At 40.9% G+C, this 22,541-nt stretch overlaps 1 protein-coding gene across 1 annotated transcript in view; it reads left to right on the plus strand.

Moving 5' to 3' along the window:
• The window catches only part of LOC102780419 (uncharacterized), a 35,523-nt gene extending 18,230 nt beyond the window's left edge, over positions 1 to 17,293 (plus strand). Inside the window, exons 9-10 of the mRNA XM_087835356.1 lie at positions 7,388 to 7,480; positions 12,900 to 17,293. Coding sequence (XP_087691482.1) covers positions 7,388 to 7,480; positions 12,900 to 13,343 — 537 coding nt within the window. The 3' untranslated portion in view covers positions 13,344 to 17,293. The remainder of the gene's footprint in view (positions 1 to 7,387; positions 7,481 to 12,899) is intronic.
• The last annotated feature ends 5,248 nt before the right edge of the window (positions 17,294 to 22,541 follow it).

The raw sequence follows: 22,541 nt of genomic DNA on the forward strand, positions 1-22,541 counted from the left end.
GTTGTTTATCTTGCTTCGTGAGTGTTTAGTGAATTGAAAGTACGAGCGTGAATAGAGGCCTTCATGCTCTCAGCAGGATGTCTCTGATTTCTTGGCCCGGCTAACGCTGATGCATGTGCGTTGCGTTTTCTCCCTCTTACTTTAAGGAGCCTCACACGGAGCCTCTTCTTGGTGAGAGAATTGCGTTCTGGCCTCTTTTACTGCTGCTCTCCCTTCTTCGTTTTGGTGTCTGAACAGATGTGTTGCTTTTGTGGCAAATAAGTTCCTTGATCAACTGGCTTTTGTGTGACCCGACCATTGGTGACAGTTTCAAAAACGATGTGTTCAGTGTGTTTGAGATTGTATGAAGCCATTAAAGATATTGAGCACCGGCACACTCGATAAATCCTGGACACGAGAGAAACTGCTATCAATCCTAATGAACAAGCAGAGGTTGATCGAAGACCTAATTTGACAAAAAGTCGATAAATTACCGTAAGTGGATCTGGCTCTACGACTTGGAACAAACTGTTTCTGTGATCCTTGCAGACTTTCAGTAGTCATGTGACTGAGCTGCATCCTTTTTAATTCACTTTATAAGGTTATTATGTGGATGGAGTGTGATTGCTCTACATTAATGGGGTAAAGAATGCAATATTCCACAGTGGTCCTACAAAATTAGGCAGTTCCTCTGTTTTTACTTTCAAAAAAAGAGATTTGAATTAAGAAAATCAGTTTAGATGTTATATCTTAATCAGGTTTCACAGCTCAGTCAACTTTAGGAATTGTCTCGCGGGATTTCAGTCACAGTTTTGAGCCAGGTCGGGGTGCAAACACCAGAAATGCCCATTTTAACAAGTCATTTAATCCATTATTAAGTCTCAAGTTTTTTAAAACAAGTAATAATCTCAGTTGATGAAGAGGAGGGCTGTTTCTGCTTGGCTCCCTCTGAGTTTGGGAACAACAGAAACAGCTTTACTTGCTTTAACAAAAAAAAACTTTGATTTTTTTTAAAGTTTCCCTCCACTCAGAAATTGTATTTTCACTAGTGGTTCTGCCTCCAGTGTTCAAAGTTCGTCTGGAAATATAACTTTAAGGTGTTCAAGCAGGAATGATGATGCTACACTAGAAGTTAGCTGTGGTTCAATAGACGACTTTCACTAGCATGATGTGGAAACTTGAGGTTTGATTTGCACATATATTGAAAATAACCCTTCAGTGGTGTATAGGAGACACCTTATAGACCAAAAGTATTACAATTTTGAAGCGGAAGACATTTGCATATTCATAAATTCAGGATTTCCCATTAAGACGGAGGGCGACTATGTCATTTTAGGCATTTCCAGGAGGCTAATTAACCTTTTTTTAAGGGAAAAACTCGGACTCGAATCATTCTTTTAAACAGAGTCTGCACACATGTCTGGAGGGGATCTTTAAACTTCAGTATAGTGATTGAATGACCTGTTGAGATGGCTTTAACCTCCTCAATATTGGCGTAACTTCAGCTGGGAATTTCTAACTTTGAGAAAGTCACGCCGATATCACGTGTGGCGCTTTGGTTCCAGCATCAGTGAAATATTCCCGCTCCTTCCCTCCGCTTCTTCTCTCCCCCACTGCTGGTAAAACCTCAGAGCACTGCAGTTACTCATAAACAGTGTGGTTATGATAACTGCTCATACTGAAGCTTCACTGCTAGCGTAAAACCCAGCCAGCTAAGCGTGCACACATTTCTTCTTCTTCGGTGGTGTTTTTATAGTGTGGCGTGAATCACAAGGTAAATATGCAGTGTTTATTTGTGGGTGTACGTGCTGTTTGTGTGTTTTAGTCGCTACCAGAAAGGCAGTGTTGAAGAGTTGTGTGCATTGTTTGTGTATTTTGTTTGTTTGTTGTTGTGTAGAGAATTTTAACTGTGCAGCCAAACAGCCCAGAAAGTGTGTGTGTGTGTGTCAGTTGTTTCCTTTTAATGTGTGCGTGTTTATCTGCAGTCAGTGTTATGTGTTCATTTTTCTCGAGTGACGCAAAGTAATAAATTAAAATGTGACATGATGTGAGACACCCCCCATTTATTCGCTGCTTTTACATTTACTCCTTAATGACACCAGTCATGAAAAATCGGTCTATCACTTGATGCCCGGTCGTTATTCTTCCAGTTGCTTACCGTACATTATTCACAAGTAAGTTTTTTATTTTCACATTAAACTGTTGTTATAATTTGGCTTTGACTTTTGTTTTTCATTATAAAATATTAAATAATCCATAACACTTCTTACTAATAGAGCTCGAGCTTATACATATATTTGCTTAACTGCTCTGGTCTGTGGGCGGCTGGAGCTGATCCCAGCTGTCACAGAAGATTTTTTTTTAAACTTTATGGTAAATGGCCTGCATTTATATAGCGCTTTACTAGTCCCCAAGGACCCCAAAGCGCTTTACACATCCAGTCACCCACCCATTCACACACTGGTGATGGCAGCTACATTGTAGCCACAGCCACCCTGGGGCGCACTGACAGAGGCGAGGCTGCCGGACACTGGCGCCACTGGGCCCTCTGACCACCACCAGTAGGCAACGGGTGAAGTGTCTCGCCCAAGGACACAATGAGGGGCGATCGTGGCTCAAGAGTTGGGAGTTCGCCTTGTAATCGGAAGGTTTTACCAATGACCGAGACTGTCCAAGCTGGGGCTCAAACCGGCAACCTTCCGATTACAAGGCGAACTCCCAACTCTTTTTTTTTTTTTTTTTTGCTTGTCCCGTTTGGCTCTTTTGCCATCAGAATTATTGTCTAAAGGCGAAGAAAGATGCCCAACGGATTTACTTCACCAAATTGACCATCCCAGCCTTGCCGTAATGGTCTATTTGATACACCTTTTATTGTTTATTTTATTTACTTTTTATTTTCACTTGCTAGATACGGGACAGACTTGAATGAGGAAAAGAAAAGGGAGAAAGGAAGAGGGGGAAAAACAGCGGAGAAGAGGGATGGGGATGAAGGGCAAAAAACAAAAACCAACTAAATAAGCAGACAAAAAAATACATATATCATACATATAAGTAAGTAAAATTTATTTATATAGCGCTTTTCACAGATAAAAATCACAAAGTGCTTTACAACACAGGAAATGGGAATATAAAAACAATATAACAGTAAATAAAACAATGTAAAACAATAAAACTATAAAAACAGCATAAGAAGAAATGAATCAAATGCTTTTCTAAATAAAAATGTCTTCAGCTGTTTCTTAAAAGAATCAATGGAGTCCGTGCAGCGGAGAGACAGTGGGAGAGAATTCCACAACCGTGGCGCCACAGTCTGAAAGGCCCGATCACCACGAGTTTTAAAACGAGTGCGCGGTACCACCAGCAGTCTCTGATCTAATGACCTTAAAGCCCGAGAAGATGTATGTGGTTTCAGCAGGTCAGATAAATATTGAGGAGCCTGACCATGTAGGGCCCTAAAGGTTAGAAGTAAAATTTTAAAATGAAACCTAAAATTTACAGGCAACCAGTGAAGGGAGGCCAAGACTGGAGTGATATGAGATCTTCTCTTGGTGCCTGTTAAGAGACGTGCTGCAGCATTCTGCACAGTCTGAAGACGATTTAAGGCGGATTTGTTAAAACAAGTAAAAAGGCCGTTACAATAGTCTAAACGAGAAGAAATAAAAGCATGAATAATCATCTCAAGTTCACGCTTTGATACCATTAGTCTGAGTTTAGAAATATTCCGTAAATGATAAAAACAGTTTCGGACCATATAGCGAACTCCCAACTCTTGAACCACGATATTTATGCTTTTACGTAGTGAAAATGGAGGCTGCTCACATAAATCAAACCAAAAAGTAACAGAAAAGGTTAAATGAAAGAGTTCTTTCTATCTCCTCAACTCCTCCTGGTCTCCTGCCTCTCTCCTAATGCAGTTTTTTTCCTTATAATTCCCTGTGCATCGGAAAAATCTCAACAATCATATTTGCCCTGGTTAAAAGTTAAATAAAAAATGGATTCTTGTATCAGGATGTGACAAGCTGTAAATTAGAAAGTGTTTTCAAAGAGACACAAAACTGCAATACAGTGAAAAAGTCTGTAATTTTCCAGGTCACAGGTAAATCAAGTTAAGCGTGTGTTTGTGTGCTTATTGGGTAATCTATCAGGTTTGTAAAGTGATCTGATTTAAAGTCTTATTAAAAAACATTGTTTTATTGTGTAACATTCTGCTCATTTATTTATGTATAACAAGTTTAAAAATGGTTAAATGCTGTGTTCTGGATCCTGTCGGGGGAATTCCTGCTTATAAAGAAAGAAAGAAATCTTAGAAGCGTAAATCAGGTCAAGACTTTTCCTTTATCACATATTTTACATGCACAGGAAATGTGATTGTAACAGGATTTCACACAAAAAACCCACAGCTGTGATTCTCGGTCTTTTTACAGTCTTACTCCTCTTTATAAGTTCAGGCTGTGCCTCGAAGCTCCTAAAGGGATTAACACTCCCCTGGTGTTAACAGATAAATAGCAGTCTGCTGGCCTGAACCCTCCATTTTCCAAGAAACAAATTATGCGAAGCATTAAATTATGATTTATTATCTAACATCTAACAATCCTTCCAATGAATTTTCTCATGTAAAACTGTTTAAAGTCTCAATTTAGGCTTAAAACAGCAAAGTTATGCATTACAAGAACAAGAAATAGTTTCGACGCTGTTCACAGTTACAACTTAAAGCTGCAAAAAGTCATTTGAGACTTTACAGATTTAAGGCGCTATTGAGCCATATCACTTCTTAAAGTGTTAATTAAAAAAATCTGTCGGCTGCTGGGACAAAATACTTTGTGAGCCAGTCAGTAAAGCTCTGAAGTCGCTCGCCAAAGACGGCTAAAAATACCGCATCATGGATGCCTTTCAAAATAAAAAAACCTTCTTAAATTAGCCTTAATTAAATTTCCATCAAAGGGTGATTCTTCTCTCTGTTTATTTTAACTACATTTACACTGTTACAGCTCACTACTGTTAAATAAATATCAGCTGCTGTTGCTTCAGTCAAATCTAATTTTAATCAGGACGTTAAAAATTTGAGTTGCTTTTGAGTTTGGATTTCTTTCCTTTCTTTGTGTTTGACGTTTTTGATTTTTGTGATTGTGTTGTTGTGTTTGTGGTTTATGGCTTGATGATGTTATCAGTATTTCCCTGCTCTTTCCTTTCCCTCAGTTTTGTCTGTGTCTTCAAGCCTTCTGGGTTTCCCTCTGCCTCGTTCATTCAAGTTTAGAATATTATTTCAAAGTTTCAGCGTATTTATCTTCACCTGTATCTTATCTCTGTCCTTATATAGTCGTGCCCTTCCTTTAGCCTTTATCTCAGCCCCTCTCCCCTGATGTGCTCTCCTGGCCATCCTGCATTTACTTCCCTGCACCTTTTTTAACAAATATTTACCCAATAAAACACATTCTGACCTGTGATTATTTCAATTTTTTCATGGTTACTGATGATTGTGGGAGAAATGTCAAAGCAGCAGATCCTTCCAGCCTTCACTGTATTCGTCTCTGTGTGGTTACTTTTTCTGAGTGTATGTTTGTGAGTCCTAACGTTTTGTTTGTGATCACCAGTGATGTACTGTACATTTGTGTTAATCTCTAATGTGTGTTAAAGCTGTGGTGTTGTGTGTGAGCTTGATGTGTGTTTGTGTGTTGACAGCCGAGGTTGAGATGACAGCAGGCGGCCTCGCTGTTATGGATTTTCTTGTAGCTGTTAGATCTCAGACGTGCGTGAGAGGATGTCAGCAACCTTTCGAGACTTAACCCAAGAGACCGACATGAAGCTCAGATCAATCACGCCTGACTCATCACCTCACCTGACCGCTTGTTTCATCCTTTGCATTTTATTACATCCATCTCACCGTCCCTGCTCTCTTCTGTACATCTTCACCATCTGCTGATTATTTCTTCCACTTTAAGTCTCTTCTGTCACCTTTACTGACGTTTATCTTACTCCTCCTTGCTGTCTGCCAAATACCATGTTTATCTTTCCAGCCCCCTCCTCCTCCTGTTTGGTCGCTTTTCTTATCTATTTGTACTTCTTTGCTTCCCTCGCTGGTAAAAAGACATCAGATATGGAACTTCTTGCATTTATTCAAAAAAAGTTTAAAAAAAAGTAAAAGTTTGCATCCTTTTTATGTTTAGCGGATATTATAAAGGAATTTTTTAAAATTTTGTAAACTGGAGACAAGCAGTGTGCTCCTTCAATCATTTACCCTTCAAACACCACAGAACAAACAACAGTAAATTTCCGTGCATGATGAAAAAGTTCTGCGAGTCCAACCATAACAGTAACTTTTAAAGCAATAAAATTTCCATCCGACTCTTGAAGGTCATGTTCTCATGCATTTCTAATCTGTTTTGATGAACCATGAATTCCTCGAGTCAGACTGAAACCGTGACTTCTGAGGGAGGACACTGTGCCACGTCACGTCATTGCTGGCATACAGCGCAATAAAAAGGTGGAAATCTTTAGTCCTCCATGTTTAGTCCACCCATTGCTCTTGGCAGATTTGGCTTTTTGCATCTTTGCATCTGTCTCCCAGATTTTATTAGAAGAGATACGGTGCACACTATAAAACCACAAGTTGAAGTGATCAGAACAGGTGTTCCTGTGGGAGCTGGAAAAATAAGCAAAAGAGTTCCAGCTTTGCCAGAAAGAATACCTTGAAGTGGATGCCAACCAAGTTTTAATCAAGTATGATTTTATTTAATTAATAAAGGATCTTGAAGTTAATCTTTTTTATCTGCACAGCCTCCTCAGCAGGATTCTCTCTCTAAGCACAAAGTCAGTCGTTTGCTTAATGCCGACTGTAATCCACACCGTTCCCTGTCTGTGTCCGTATCCCTCCACTGTGCTGACTAATGGACAGTTTATTTAAAATGCACAGAGCTTCTGAGTTTTTTTACCGTCTCTCTCCCGTTTCACACTTTTCTTGTACACATCTCCACTCATCCCGATTTTTCTTGCTTTACCTCTCTTTTAGCACATCCATCTGGCTCTTTCTTGTCTTTTTTAAAACTTTCAGAGTGCACCTTGAGTCCATCTATCTTCAATCTGCCCCCATGCTGTCTTCCCTGCAGTTGAAGGGAATAGGCACTTGTGAAATATTGTAACTCCCCCCCTGGGCTCTGTTTCCTCTCAACCTCCATTCCTGACATGAAGACAAAGAAGTGCTCTCTGTCATGTCACACAAGGATCCTCTTTAATATCTCTGTTTAGGAGCTTTCTGTGCAGTTAAATGTAGCCTGTGTATGTGTGTCATTGTCCTCTGTAGTAACGTAAAACATGTATGATGACAAACGGTGTGTAAACAGCTGCTGTTGACGGTTGATTTTTACATGCATCCTGCATGTTTGTATGTGTCTTTCTGTGTGTGTGTCTGCAGGTGGTTCGTGAGGCTTACAGCAGGTTCACCGAGGAATCGCTGACACAGTCGATGTGTGATAAACCCATGGAGAGCACAGAGGTCACCATCAAGGTCAGTGATTGGAAACAAAAAGCCATTAAAACGCAAAAACGTGTTAAAACGATAAATAAAACATAGCAGAAATGAAAAGATCACAGCTTCAAATAGCTGCAAATTCCTAGATATTTTAATAACCATGCATCAAAATAGTAACACATAATTAAGAGTGCAACGATACACAAAATTCACGGTTCGGTTCGATACTTTGGTGTCACGGTTCGATATTTTTTCGATGCAAAAAAAATGTTCATGCCTTTTTAATTTGTCATTTATTAAAATTATAAATATATATTTTAACTCAAAAGTACAGTTTTTAAATTTAATGTTGCTGAAACAACAAAGTAATAAAAAAAATAAATCTATCTGATCGAGAAATCGCTCATCTTTGGTAAAGAGAGTTTATTACAGAGAAATGTCTCTTTCCAAAATAAAAGCTATACTATACGCTTCTTCTGGGCTATATTCTCAGCAGCATATTAAACATATCAGGTCCCCATAAGGAGAATCATGTGCTAACGGCTGTCTAAATGACTCGGCTAAAGTTTGTAGCATGCGTGCTTGTTGTTTTTGTCTGCTTCCACTTGTCTTTGCACGAGGATGATGTCGGAGTAAATGTGCAGTCATATTCGTTGTGTTCCCACTAGTGCTGTCAGCGTTAATCTCATTGAAATGACAATTTGCCATGTTGCAAGGAGAGCTTAACTTCTGTCTGCTAGCTTGCCCTGCGCTCAGTGAATCTGCGTTCGACTACTCCGCCTAGGCTGCACTGTCGAGCGCAGATCCACTGAGCGCTCAACACAGACAGCATCGTCAGAAGGAAAGTTGATAAAATAAATTAAAAATTTTGTATTGTTCGATACATATGCGTACCGAACCGAAAGCACTGTATCCAACGGTTCAATATTGATACGAGTATCGTTGCACCCCTACACATAATCTGAAAGACAGATGAGCCTAGAAAGATGATTCACATCTTGGCTTTCAATGGGCAAGTTTGTTGCACAGGTACAGCTTTATTCACTCTCATGGTTCTTACGTTCTCATAAAACTGAACAATTCCCACGACCAGCTGGAGAACTTTGTGGCGTGCTACCTTTTTAACTTTCGTATTCAAAATTTGAGCTATATTAGATTTTATAGACCAACACTATAAAATATGTATATATGAGACATTTAACATGATGGCCTGTGGATGTGAAGCAAGCAGTCAGCCATCTGTGCGCTGCACAAGTGTAAGGATTAGCTGCTAAGGAATTGCTCTGCATTCCTGGGTGTAGCCTGCAGCTGTGCAGTGGTCATCGGTTGTGGCTGCCAGTGATGATTACATCGACCCTGAGCATCTCGGGCCTTTTCTGCTCTGACAGTGTTTCCTGACATTTTCCTGGGATGCAGCTGTATGACTGGCAGAGAGGTACAGGTCGGAGCAGCTGATCTTTGTCTCGTCACATTTTCACCAAGTTCAGACGTGGTGCTCTCAGGGTCATGTGAGGCTGCAGCAACAGTTCAGACCTGCACGCCGGCATCTGGCATGCAAATGAACTGGCCTGGAGCAGCTTTGTCATTTGCAGCATGCTGACACTGATCACAGTGTTGTGCACACACTGATTATTTGTATTTTTGAGACCACTGGCATAATAATGTAGTAAACTGAACCTTTTCTAAGGAGTTGAAGTGAGCATATTTGTACTCGGTAAACAAATTACGGCCCTGCCATTGACTAAAATCAACAGGAACCAACAACTACTCAAGTTTGTGTTATCTAAGGGATTAAAATGATATGCTGAGAAATGGATTAAAACAAAGACGGAGAACATACTCAAATATTCATGATATAAAACTAATGTTGCTTTTTTGACTAGTGTAAACCTAAAACTAGATGCATTTATGTTTAAATAAAGGTGTCACGGTTGTTAAAGAGTGGACTCAGGCGCGGAGCTCAGAAATAATGACAGTGCATTTATTTACAGTGCAGCAAGGTGACAACAGTTCAAATGTGCAACGATGGTGATAGTGCGTCCCTCCTTCCGTGTAAGCCCGTGCGTGGTAGTGAGTGCCCGTCTCTCCTCCAAGTGCTTCCTTTGTGTCCGCAAATCCTCCGTCGATCCCTGGGTGAACACACACGACAGCAAAATGAGTACGAAGATCAGACAGTACTTCAATAACGTTAGCGACTCGAAAACACCACCAGGCTTAGTGCAGTACTCCAGCGCTGTCTGTCGCTCAGCCACACCATTAAGTAGCCCTGCTGAAGATGGTAGTTGATTGGCAGCAGCTGGTGGATTGACTGCAGGTGCGGCAGCTCCGGGCGACAGCACTTCCGGGTCGGAGGTAGCCTGTTGCTAGGTTACCTCCTAACACACAGCGGAGCCGGAGGGGAAGACAGGGCGATAGGAGAGACACTTACGCTGTGTCCCAATTCAGGGGCTGCACGCTTGAAGTACGCATTTTAAGTGCGGTTACGTCACCGCCACGCGACGACGGCTGTCCCAATTCGAAGTGTACTTCAAATGCATTCTCCAAATGCGCCGTCGATTTCCCCAAATATCAAGCGTGGTCCGGTGCACGCTTCGTGGTCCCATATATCCCACAATTCATAGCGCGGCAGTGGGTGTGGATAATTTTGCCGCAAGAAGGGAGCAGCCGAAGAGTGAACTGTCAAAAGTAAGTACTGAATATGACGTCACTTATTTATGTGCGAATGTTTAATAACGAAGAACATTAAAACATTGCTGTTGGCCACATATCTGCAAAGTTATGTGACACACACACACACACACACACACACACACACATATATATATATATATATATATATATATATATATATATATATATATCATAATAATCTGACAATACTATAATATTGGCCATATTATATTTACATTACATTCACAGTGAGATGACTTTAGTCTCATGAACAACAAGAGCTAATTGTTATTTACTCACTACTCTTGTAATGACTGTTCAGTACAGAAATGAAGCCCAACAATCATGTTTTACAGTCCTGTGGTCTCAGCCTCAGATACTCAACTAATCAAAGTGATGTCATGACAAAAATGAATGACCAACAAAACATTTTTTTCTCCTTCATTTATGTCACACAATCTCGTGTTTCTCGCGGTTAGTATCATGGTTGCTAGGCAACCTGAACAGCGCGACGAAGGCTAGACTGTCCCATTTCACAAGCCTCTCACTTCCTCACTTCTCGTACTTATAGTACGCACCATACGTAGTACGTGTAGTGCCTGTACTTCAAGCGTGCAGACCCTAAATTGGGACACAGCTATAGACTGTATCCTAATTCAGGGTCTGCAGCCTTAAAGGCCGCATTTTAAGGCCGATTACGTCACAGCGACGCAACGAAGGCTGTCCCAATTCGAAGGCTGCTCGAAATGCGGCCCTCAAATGCGTCCTTCATTTCCCTGACTTGTAAGGACGTGGTGGTGTAGACTTCGTGGCCCAACATATCCCAGAATGCATAGCGGGCGGTGGGTGTGGATAATTTTGCCGAAAAAAACGGCGGATGAGGGGCGCCCGAAGAGTAAACTTTAAGTAAGTAATGAATATTATGTCACTTATTTATGTGCAAATGTTTACTAACGAAGAACATTAAAACATTACTGTTGGCCACATGTCGGCAAAGTTACGTGACATTAGTGACGTTTGTGCTAACTTGGTTTTAAAGCCTTTACTTTAAAATATACGCCGTTCAATAGCTGAGCTTAATCTTACAGAGATCAAAGCTCATGTAGAAACAAACAAACAAATGAACAAAAGATTTTCTCCTTCATTTCTGTCAAACAAAGCTGTATGAAACGTTTCCAGCTGTTAGTATCATGGTTGCTAGGCAACCTGGGCAGCGCAACGGAGGCTAGACCATCCCATTTCACAAGCCTCGCACTTCCGGCCTTAGCGGTCTTTGAGTACGCGGCCCTTGAGGATCGTTGAGGCTGCGTACTTTAAGGCTGCAGACCCTAAATTGGGATACAGCCATACACACGCACACAAATATACACACACCGGCAGGTCGACCGGTCAGGGCGCCGTCAGATCCTGACAAAAGGATAATAAGAATACTGGTGTGTAGCCAGATGAATAAGCATTTTTGGGCTCCAGCTTCTTATCTTTGTGCGATGTTGTTTGGTCCTGGCGTGAAAATCAGGCTATTAGGTCAACAGAAGAAGAGTTTCACCATCAGCTTGTATAGGTTACATAATTGTTAGTGATAAGAGCTGTAGATACAAGAACGATTAGAGCGATATCGTCTGAGACTGAAGTCTTGATCTCGATTATGAGAACAATCTGAAGCTTAATAATGTCCAACACCTGGTGTGCTTTTGGAAAAGTTTGCGCTCAAAGTAATATATTAATTAAAAAAAGATTAAAAAAGATTTAAAGACAGAAACATCATTGCCCATCTTTGCGTTTGAGATTGCTCAGAAACTACCTGCTATTAAATGTCACCTCAGTGCCAAGAGTAATTAAAATGCAATCGACCTTACACGCTGCACTCGGCAGTGGAACAAATTAGACTCAAGTTTATAACTGCAATAAAGGAGTAAAGAAAGTGAAGTGGTCAAGGTTCAGGGAGTCCTTTAAAACGGCTGATTAAAGCTCCCGCAGGACTTCTTGCTCTCCAACGTGGAATAACACAATAAAACTCCAGTTCTTTTCTAAATTTGTTGTTTCAAAAATCAAAGAACGCAGCAGCATCTGGATAAAATTTAAATTAAATTTAGTCTATTTGTTACAAACATGTCTTACAGTTAATGTTAAATTGAGTTTTGTTGTCTTACATCAACATGCATGTGACAACAGCTTTGAATCTCACGAACAACAACAATGAAAATGTGATTTCTAGCCCACATCTTACAGGCCAAACATTTAGTATAACTCTGATTTGATCTATTCGGGTGTTTTCTTTATCATTTTGCTGCACCTCTTTGTTTGTGTCCATGTAACATAAGAGTAGGGATGGCTGCAGGAGATGGTGAGGTAAGTCTATAAATACGGTTGGAGAAATGTACATAAATTATTCACTTTTTTCCTCTGACCTAAATTTTAACCACTTGTTTTTCTTCCGTTCTTCGATCCTATATCACCTCCTTCCTTCATCTCCTACGCCCTGTTGGGGGTATCTGTTTTGTACTCGCTTCGACTCCTGCTTCTTTTGTTTTTTCATCTCAGCCCTCTGTCCCTGTATAATATTTTTCCTCTTTACCATTCTACCTTGCTTTCTTTTGCTGTATCGCCTCTCTACTTTCTAGTTGTTGTTTTTTTAAACTTTACTTTGTCTTACTTTCATCTTTTGTTGGGTCCTACTTTCTCCTCTTTTACTCTTCCATTCCTCCTTTATCTTTCCTTTCATCTTTACTCTTCTGAATTGTATATTTAGCTTGCCTTTCATCTCCTTCTGCCTCTTTTTATGCAGGGCCTCGAGGTGTCCAAACCGGGCCGCTACCACACTCTCGACTCAGATAACTTTTTGGAGATGAGCGACTCCGGAGTCGAGTTCACCAGCTCTGGCCTCCCACTGGACAGCGACACGGATGCTGCGATGACCTACGCTTCCCACAAGCCCCTGCTGAATGCCGCTTCCCCTCCAGCCATCTCTGAAGGATCGCGCTCCGAGGGCTTGGAGGCCACCGTGGTCCCTGATGGCGACCTCAGCGCTAGCCAAACCCCTGACTCTGCCTTGAGCCCCATCTCTAATCCTCACTCGCTCGCAGCTGCGACCCCTGACGGAAGCCTCCGTGGCGCTGCATCGCCGGGAACCGCCTCCAGAGGCACTGCTGAGTCAGATACGGCCAAGTCAGAGGGAGGGGCTGAGAGTGGAGAAGGTGAGCAGAAGGAGGAAACGGCCCAGAGCACCTGAGAGGGAGTACCAGGGTGTATTTTTTTTAAGCTCACCTCTCCCAACATATCCACAGTCGTCTGGCAGGAACTTATCATATCTCACGCCATCAAGTCCTTCGTCACTGCATTTGAAGCAACATCACAGACAAACGTTAAAGCTTGGATGCGGATGTCTAGCCTAGCCTAGAAGAAAATAACTAAAGCAGCAGATGCTCAAAACGCACAATGCAAAATTTAAAGCTCTGAAAAACGAAAGGTAAAAATAGAAACCCCTGAGCTGTATCAAAAGCAGCTCCGTGCATATGGAAAATGCATGCATTTAAATTAAACATTAGAGTAGCTATCATAGTTCAGATCTACAGGACATTGCTGACATTAGAGTAGACTGCATGCCCGCTAAAGAAGCATAGGCTTACAAAAGAAGCTGTGATGACACGAAAAGGGTAAAAAACATTCATCACTTTTAGGGAAACGGCTGAAGGGGATCAAATGATTTTGATTCCTGTGAAAACTGGTCAAAAAAAAGGCGACAGCAGTGTGACAGTTTGACTGGTAGAGCCAGCGCGCGTCAAGGAATCAGACATTATGTTCTAGGACCAAGGCTACTAACGACAATAACTGCAGAGAGCGTCTCCCTTTCCAATGGCGAATCTCAATGCGTTGCCTCTGACAGCACTTTTGTCTGCTCTCACTGCATCAGACAAACACAGTGATGATTGCATTTCAGCCCACCCACACGCAGCCTCTCTATTATTAACAGTACAAGCATGTCGGAGAGTGCCTCCACATCTCTGACAAAAGTGCTTGTTTCAGCAGTCATTTACCCGGAGAAAAATCTACTCGAGGTATTATTTCTCAAAAACCTGCAAAGTGAAACAAGCTAGATTAGATTGAGTACCCTACTACCGGATGGCTGTTTCCCTTTCTCTTATAGCCTTGGTGTCAAATCTGCCAAATTCGAGGCATCATCTGGAGAAAACTGCCTAAACGTCCACTTCATCTCACTCGCACTAATGATAAAAGCTAAAAAAAGAGGGAAAAAACACCCAAAAGAGCAACAACTAACTGCAAAAACTGTCCTCATCTGTTTTACCCACCCAAGGGAGTTGTCACAAGCCCTGTCAGAGGAAAATAAAATCCAGAGACTAGCGTTCAACACGTCTGGGGCTTTTGGAACGGCTCCTGAGAACGTAATTGGATTCTCGGTCTCTTTGCAGACGGACCAATTCACGGACACCGTCGAGTGAGGAGCGGTGATAAAAGAGACGACAGAGATGGAACAGTGTTCTATTCGCCGCACAGATAAATGACTTGCATGATTTAAAGCCCCCTATTTTCATCTCAGCCCCAATCCATCTCACGGTGCTCCAATTATTGTAGCCCGGTTGTTTGCCAAAATGAAGTGAGTGGAAAGGTACAGTTTGGATCAGTCTGCGATAACGATGCAGCCCGCAGCCTCAACAGAAGGAGGCTGAATAAGTCGTGAGAAGTGTAAATGTGTGTGTGGAGGGGGTGGTTCGTGCAAACCGAAACAACATTATTAGACACTGAGTGCTTCGTATGGAGGCATGAGTCAATTCAACCCATTAAAAACAGGAAATTAAAAAGAGGAGAAGATACAAATCACAAATTAAGAGTTAAACTTGTTGCTTGTGCTTTATGAATCCCAGCTTATCACATAATTCACTATTTGATAGTCCAGTGTTGTTGACTTAGCTGTTACAATGTTACAATGTTACAAAGGCATCGCTCAAAATCTGTTCAATCACTGAAGTAAGAGCGATATTTAAGTTTAAGTGCTGCACGACCACCTTTCATCTAATCAAGGGCATTCGAATCGTGAAATCGTGCTGCAGATTTGAGCTTAAAAAGTGTGATTTTAAAAAGAGGCCACAGAATGGGCTGGAGATGTAGTCAAATCTCTTTTAAATGACATCCTTGAATAAAATCAGCTCTTTTGAAGGGGCTTCTTTTCACATGGGAAGGTTTTGGTAAATTAGCGGTCACTTAAGAGCAATGAAAACATTTTGTGGGAGAACACACGCAGACGCTACAGGTGAGAAATGGAATAAGTGACGGCAGATAAAACGTTTTTTAAAAGAAGCATGAACAGAGTCAATTAGATTAAGCTCTCTCCAGCCTAACAACTGCTTCTGACTAATTGGTTCCCCTTCCCCGCTGTGAAAGGAGCTCGTGGGCTAATCCAGGTCACTGGAAGCTGATTTACACCGCTGTACGAGGAAACGGCGTCCAGGCATGTCCTGTCCTCCGCAGGGCCTGACAGTCCGTGATACCGCCAGGGTTGCGTCACGGCAACATCGGGCGCGCGCTCCACCCTCTGAATCGCACCCGAACCACGCTTATCTTCATCATCGAGTCCACATTTCGATATCACTATTATGGCTGCCATTGACAGCTGTTAGCAGTACGGCTACCTCATGCTGTAACCGAATCAATGTCAACTGGAAAAGAGAGATTTACGATCCAAACCTCCCAGGGTGACTAATAGCGGCCAGACAGGTGCAGATAATCAATGCCTGGCAAAGAAAAGCACAAAATTTAACAAGTAATCCCTTTTTAAATGTTAAAAAGGGTCCATACTGTATTTAAAAAGGGTAAAAAATAAGAAGCAGCTATTGTAAATACAGTAAGGTGATTAGCAAACACATTAGCAAAAACTTTTTATTAGCTCGTTCCCTTCTTATTCAGGAAAACTTGGAAAGTTTAAGTTGCGTATTTCAGTGTCATGTGTTTACAATGACTTGTGTACCCTACATTAATGTGACTGAATGATTTTATATGGCTGTTTTCTATGGATGTGTAAACTGAGGGGCTTCCAAAACTCTTGTTAGGTGAGCAAATTGATGGTCAGTGGAGTTTCAATTAATTCTAAAGCAATATTAGTATTATAGCACTTACACATTATCACCCACAGGAAAGAGGAATCAGGCGTAGCACACCCTAACATGATCATGTTCACTTAGTTATCCCTTTTTTCACAGTTGTAAATATACAGATATGTGATCTGCATGTGTATAGTGTGAAAATACTAACATATTTCTTACTGCAAGGCTTATGCAAGATTTTATACTATTAAAACGCTGCATTTATCCTTTAACCACACATCGACAGTAAGCAGAAAACGATGCCTTTAGCTGGGAAGACTCGTAGCTCGTGCCATGTTTGTGTGTTTGGGCCTCGGTCGTGATCTGTGAAGTCCTTTCATCAAAGCTGATGTCAGCAGAGACTCTGCCGCCTCTGGGGTGCAAAGCATCAAGAGCGTTGTTGATTTAACCTCGCACTGCCTCCGAGACCGGGGCAGGAATGTCGGATTCGCATAAAGTTCCAGAAATCCAAACAAATGCAGGCCAGTAGGATATAGTTACAGGATAATAAATTGATGATATGTAAAGAAACGCATCTGTTTCTCATAAATACGCGCACGCTTCTTTGGTTTCTTGCCCAAATCTAACATCCAGGAAAGTCCCAGGTGATTCTGGTCGTGTCTGAAATCATTCACTCATTCGTTAGAAGCTGATGCCTGTAAAGGAAGTTCTGTGTAGACAGCTGTCTGTGATCAAACTTTTAAATATCAGTCAGGTGACTTTCTGCTGCTGTCACAGAGTTAAGACATGACAGCATCAGCCTAATAAACTGGCAGTATTTTGGGTATTAATGCTGATTTTCTCAGTGTCATAAACAGAACATTTCACCTTCAGCACAGCGTGTGATCAGTGTTGGGAAGGTTACTTTTAAAATGTATTCCATTACAGAATACAGAATACATGCCCCAAAATGTATTCTGTAACGTATTCCGTTACGTTACTCAATGAGAGTAACGTGTTCTGAATACTTTGGATTACTTAATATATTATCATGCTGTTTACAACTACATGAATGTACTATTGCTGTGATTTATTACTGTTACTGAAGGTCCGCGGCTCCGGACCGTAGTAAAGGGACCTCTGGCTAATACGTGGGGTTCGTGTCGGGCTCGTAGCCGAAAACTAGCTTTACTTTGTTGTCTGGGTCAACTTTGCTAGCGAGAGACAGAGAGAGGCGTTGAAAGGCTGCTCCAACTGAACTTATTGTTTTTGGAGGAAAACACGAACACGGTGTACAGTCGAGTCTTAATAGCTTACTTACAACTGGGCTCGTCAGGCTCTCTTCTTGGCTGCAGTGGTTATTATTATATTTACATGCTTCCAGCTCCCGTTTCTGCTCGATGACAGCTCGTACTTTTCCTTTTTCTCCCTCCCTCGCTCACAGACACATAACGTGTATGGCAGTCCATTCTCTCTGCAGCACGGACTACACTGCCTATGATGCTACATTCTTTAGAGCTATACCGGTAGCATTCTGCCTATTAGCTTAGCACAACAACAACAAAAAGGCCTCTCTCACCCAGGAAACACGCAGAGAGAGCGTCACCCGTAACCATGGCAACCCTGGAACAACAGAACGTAGCTGTCAAACAAAACCCAAACAGTCCTGACCCGCCACAATATGAAACAGGAAAGTACCGCCGTGTAATCCATTTATTTCAACAAAGTAACTGTATTCTAAATACCACCTTTTTAAACGGTAACTGTAACGGAATACAGTTACTCATATTTTGTATTTTAAATACGTAACGGCGGTACATGTATTCCGTTACTCCCCAACACTGCGTGTGATGGTATCTTTTGTAGTAGTTGTATTTACACTATTTAGTGGAGCACCAGACACTTAGACGTAGCATATATATTCACTATATATACACAATTCACTATATTTATATATATTGAGAGAGAGACATAAAATTGTGAATGATTTCTGACGCATCGTTTGCTTGCATGTTTTATATAATTGTAAACTAGCAGCAGAGTTGGGATTTTTTTCTAAGTTACAGAGAGTCTGAAGGTTTGTGATAAGGTAACATGAAGTGCATCCTGTACCAAGGCCAGGGCTTATCAACTTTAAAGCATCAGATATGCGTTCCTCTTGTGATCATGCTGCACGTAACCACCAAGATTCAGAGAATTCAGCCTGTTAGTTTACAGGCTAACCTTCCTTAGAGACAGCTTAAGCCATTTATCTGGCATCTGCAAAGCTAGCAGCTAGATGGAAACGATGCATCTTAACTAGGATGCTGTTCTTGTCCTGCTGCCAGACGTGTTGCAGTTTTACTGTGGCACAAGAAACATAATTAGCATATTATTCAAAAATGTTGCTGTATGCTAAGTCGAATTTAAAAAAAAAAAACTCCATTTAACCACAGCGGGGTATATCTGCTGCACAGGCTGCCAAGATATTCAGCAGATATATGGAGTCCTTTGTGGAGCCCCAGATATTGCTCAAGACAAATATCTGCCTGCTACGCTTACTGTTCGGTCTGAGCTGTTATGAAGTTATCACATCAGAATATCTGAGATGCATTCATCAGGAAGATTTAACATTTACGTGCAGATATTTCAGATCCTGGTTGACGTTTTATTTTCTGTACTTCAATTTTGAGAGCAGCATACTTTCTCAAACGCGTTTCACTTTATAAAGATGAAAGGTTTCAGATCGAACATGCATCGTAAAGCCTCTTTTGGAGGGCACTTTGCGCTCGGCAGGGTGAAAGGACACCGCCCTCCTTTGGATCGCAGCCTGTGCCTGCTGGAATAATAAAACTTTAGGTTCAGGCAATCACGGCTGACATAGGCTTTATGAAAGGATTTCACTTGCTGTCATTCATCCTCAGTCTGATGTTTTCTCTTTCATTTCACATCTGAGCCGCTATTCACAAAGCCTCTCAGAACAGAAGTGTTGATCCGTGTGTGGTTAGGGGGAGATTTAATAAAATGTTCTTTCAGTTCTGGTAGATTCGCTCTTCTGTTAATCTACTATTCTCTGCAAATCCAAAGAATATAATAAAAAAAAAAAACACACGAAATGATGTCTGCAGTGTGGCAGCGCGCTAATACCTCTGATCATAACAGAAATACGCTCTCGCACGAAATATCCACACTACTGTTCACTGCAGCTTCTGACTCTCACATCAATTAAATTTAATTCACTCCAGTTCAAATCAGTGGCTTTTGTGATTGAATTTAGTCTCATCTCTGATTCATGACGGATAATTGGAGAAACTAATTGGAAAGCACTTATCACTCCGTCACTCTGAGTGCAATATTTTATCACGCTAATATTGCCGGTAATCTTTTGGACAAACTGATCCCGGTTCGGCAGCGCTTCGGCTCTGAGCGGCATTGTGAATTATTCAGAAATGCGGTGTACCATTTTCTGCTTGAAATCTGTTTTGTAGTCAAACTTCTGACCTATCGCGAGCCTCCCGGCACCTGCGGATGTTTTTCATGTAAGAAAAGGTTAAAAAAAATGTACGTATGAAAAAAAATCATATAATAAATGTCTTTACTTTGAAATAAATGTACTTGATCTCAGAGGAGAGAAGTGGATATGCTTAAAAACCCACCTCCTTTGAATGAATGACTTTCATTGTCTGGACTTTTTATAGCATCACATTGAGCACCAAAAAACGAGTCTATCTGTGCTTAGTATTTCTCCTTACTCTGATATTATAGCCTATATCTGCTGTATACCTAAGAGTTAGTGTAACTGCAGCATGCTGACCAGTAGATTGCTTGTGGGACAGCAGACGTGACCTAATATTGATAATAATAATAATGTGAACTGCACTTTTCTGTACAGCCGGCCACCAGAGTTCACTGTGAACTCGTGGCTGTTGTTTCCCATGATCCTCCTTAACCTTACAAAAAAAAAAGTCACCTTTCACTGCAGGGATTCAGCTGCGAGTGTGAGTTGAGGATGAATATCAGTGTTTTTTCACTCTGCCATATGTTCATAAAATTGATTTTCCTTCAGAAGTGGATGTTTGTTGCATTTATTAACACCCAGTATGAAATAAATGATAAACGTGTGAAATATTGAAGAATTTTGCCTTTATTTGATTTAGTCTTTGAAATGTGTTTTTATCATATTTAACTTTTTCATTTTGTTTTTGACAAAAATAAAATGGCATGCATTAAAACGAGATTGCCTTTGATCTGGTATTCTCCTTTAACATACGGCTGAATGTGCATAGACTGAAATTCTTAATTGTCAAGTTGATGTCTATTTCAAATCTGAAATGCATGATCTGACTCTAAGTGGGATTAAAATTTGTATTACAGATGTTTAGTTTATGTGACTGAATATTACACTGACGCTGGGTGCACCTTGCATCATGCCCGGTCTGTTTATTAAGTCTACCTGTGCGTTTATCTCCTTGGCGTAAAAGGATCAGGTAGTCGGGGTGGTTCTTGAAGCTTAACTGGATCCTCCTTGTTGTTTTAGCCCATCAGAAGTATTGTCATTGTCGATATTACCGTAGCTTTTTCTGCAAAAACACATCTCTAATGTTTTATTTAGGACTGTGTTTGAGGTTTTTTTAACATGCTGGGATCGTTTCACTTTCTCTTTCAGTTTGATCGGGCCGTGATCTTTTATCTCCGTGGACTTTACACTAAAAAGCTAGAAGGTGACTGTTTTTTATCAGCTGATTTGAAAGTGAAGTGTCTCTCTTTATGCTGAGCTGTGGGGTTAAATGGAGAAAGTAATTGAATGGCAAGCCTCGAATGTCTGATGCAAAACAGTCTTTAAGCAGGTTAACTTTTTTAGCCTGCTTTTTGGAGGGAAATGTGAGAAATATGCAGGTTGTGCTGAGTTCTGAGTAATTTTGTGAAGAAATCTGTGTTAATATTGTGAGTCTAGGTCACAGGAAGTGAGACAGAATGATTTAAGGAGACATGATTGTACCTGTTTGAATGATACCAGGAATTCTGGTCCGATTGCTTTCCTCTGTTTTTTCTTTTCTGATGAACATCTTGCTTTAATTTGAAAAACAAATCAGGTCTTTCAGGTCTCACGTGTAGTCTAACAATACTACTGCCATAAACAAGCCTGGTTCGCTTGAAGGATACATCAGTGCTTATTTGTATTACCTTTGAGACCTTTTGGCATAATGGCACATACTTTTGTAAAGCTCCTCTTTTTTTCTGTAATGAATGAATAATTCCAATTAAATGAGTTTTCAACCCAGAGCGAAACACGAGATTTATATTTTTTGTCTCGCTGCTTTTTTAGGTACTCTTTCCGTTTCCTTTATTCAACTCAAGTATTTTTCATTTGAACTTCAATAAAGGATTAGCACGCATTTCCAAAACGTATCAGGGAAGCCGCATTATATATAAATGGTTTTAATCTGTAAGAGAAGGTAACCACTTTCCCGAGAAAGCACGGAGCACATTTTGAATTCTTTAAGTTCGCCTAAATATACCCAGAAGTAATAGGAAGTAGTGATGAAAGCACTCCAGTTGATTGTGCGGTGCTTGCCTGTAGGCATCGGTGCCGCTTAAGTCCTTTTGCATAATATTATCTCAGTGCTTTAGAGGTTGTAGTGCAGACTTTTAAGAAACATTATCCCGAATCATAGATAATGACAAAAGGCAAAAACACACCAACAGGAATCATATTTCCTTATAAATATAATCACTGTACGGGTTCCCTCTAAACAGGCACTAATAATAAACAGTTAAATGAGAATAAATGCTCCCTCTGACTCGCTCCTCCTGCTACATCAAATTAACAAAATTCACATTAACAGAATCAGATAAAAACAACACAAATACAAATGAGGACTATTAACGTGCCCGCTGCTACTATTGACATCCTGCATTCGACAATGTCTCTCTTGCTGTTACTTCCCCTTGATGTTTGTGTTTGTGCAGAATAATAGCGTTCAGCCGTGACTGTGAGTTGACCTATGAAGACTCTCGTGTGTCTCTTTTCTCATCTTAAATCGGACTTTATGATGCGATCATTTCAGAAGGCTTGTGCAAGTTTTTCTGAGGACTTGGCACAAAGGGTGTTTGAAGCATCTTGGAGAATTTACTGCAGTTTTTTGTGGGTTTAGTTTGTTTCACAGTCTTCTGTCCATCTGATCCCAGATTGAGACACACATGCAGGCACTGGGAAAACATGCAAACTCCACGCATCAACATCCCGACAGCCTGAGGGTGAAACCAGAAACCTTCTTGCTGTCAGGCAACGCTGCACTGCGCTACCACCGTTTTTCACTTTTATGTTGTCTATACTTAAACTTAGTTATGCTGCATAGAGCTAGTGAGTGTGTACAGCATGAATAAGTGTGCTGCAACTTTGAGGAAACCAC

The sequence above is a fragment of the Neolamprologus brichardi genome, chromosome 22, assembly GCF_056152115.1.
Source record: "Neolamprologus brichardi isolate AB-2024 chromosome 22, ASM5615211v1, whole genome shotgun sequence".
Taxonomy (NCBI): Eukaryota; Metazoa; Chordata; class Actinopteri; order Cichliformes; family Cichlidae; genus Neolamprologus; species Neolamprologus brichardi.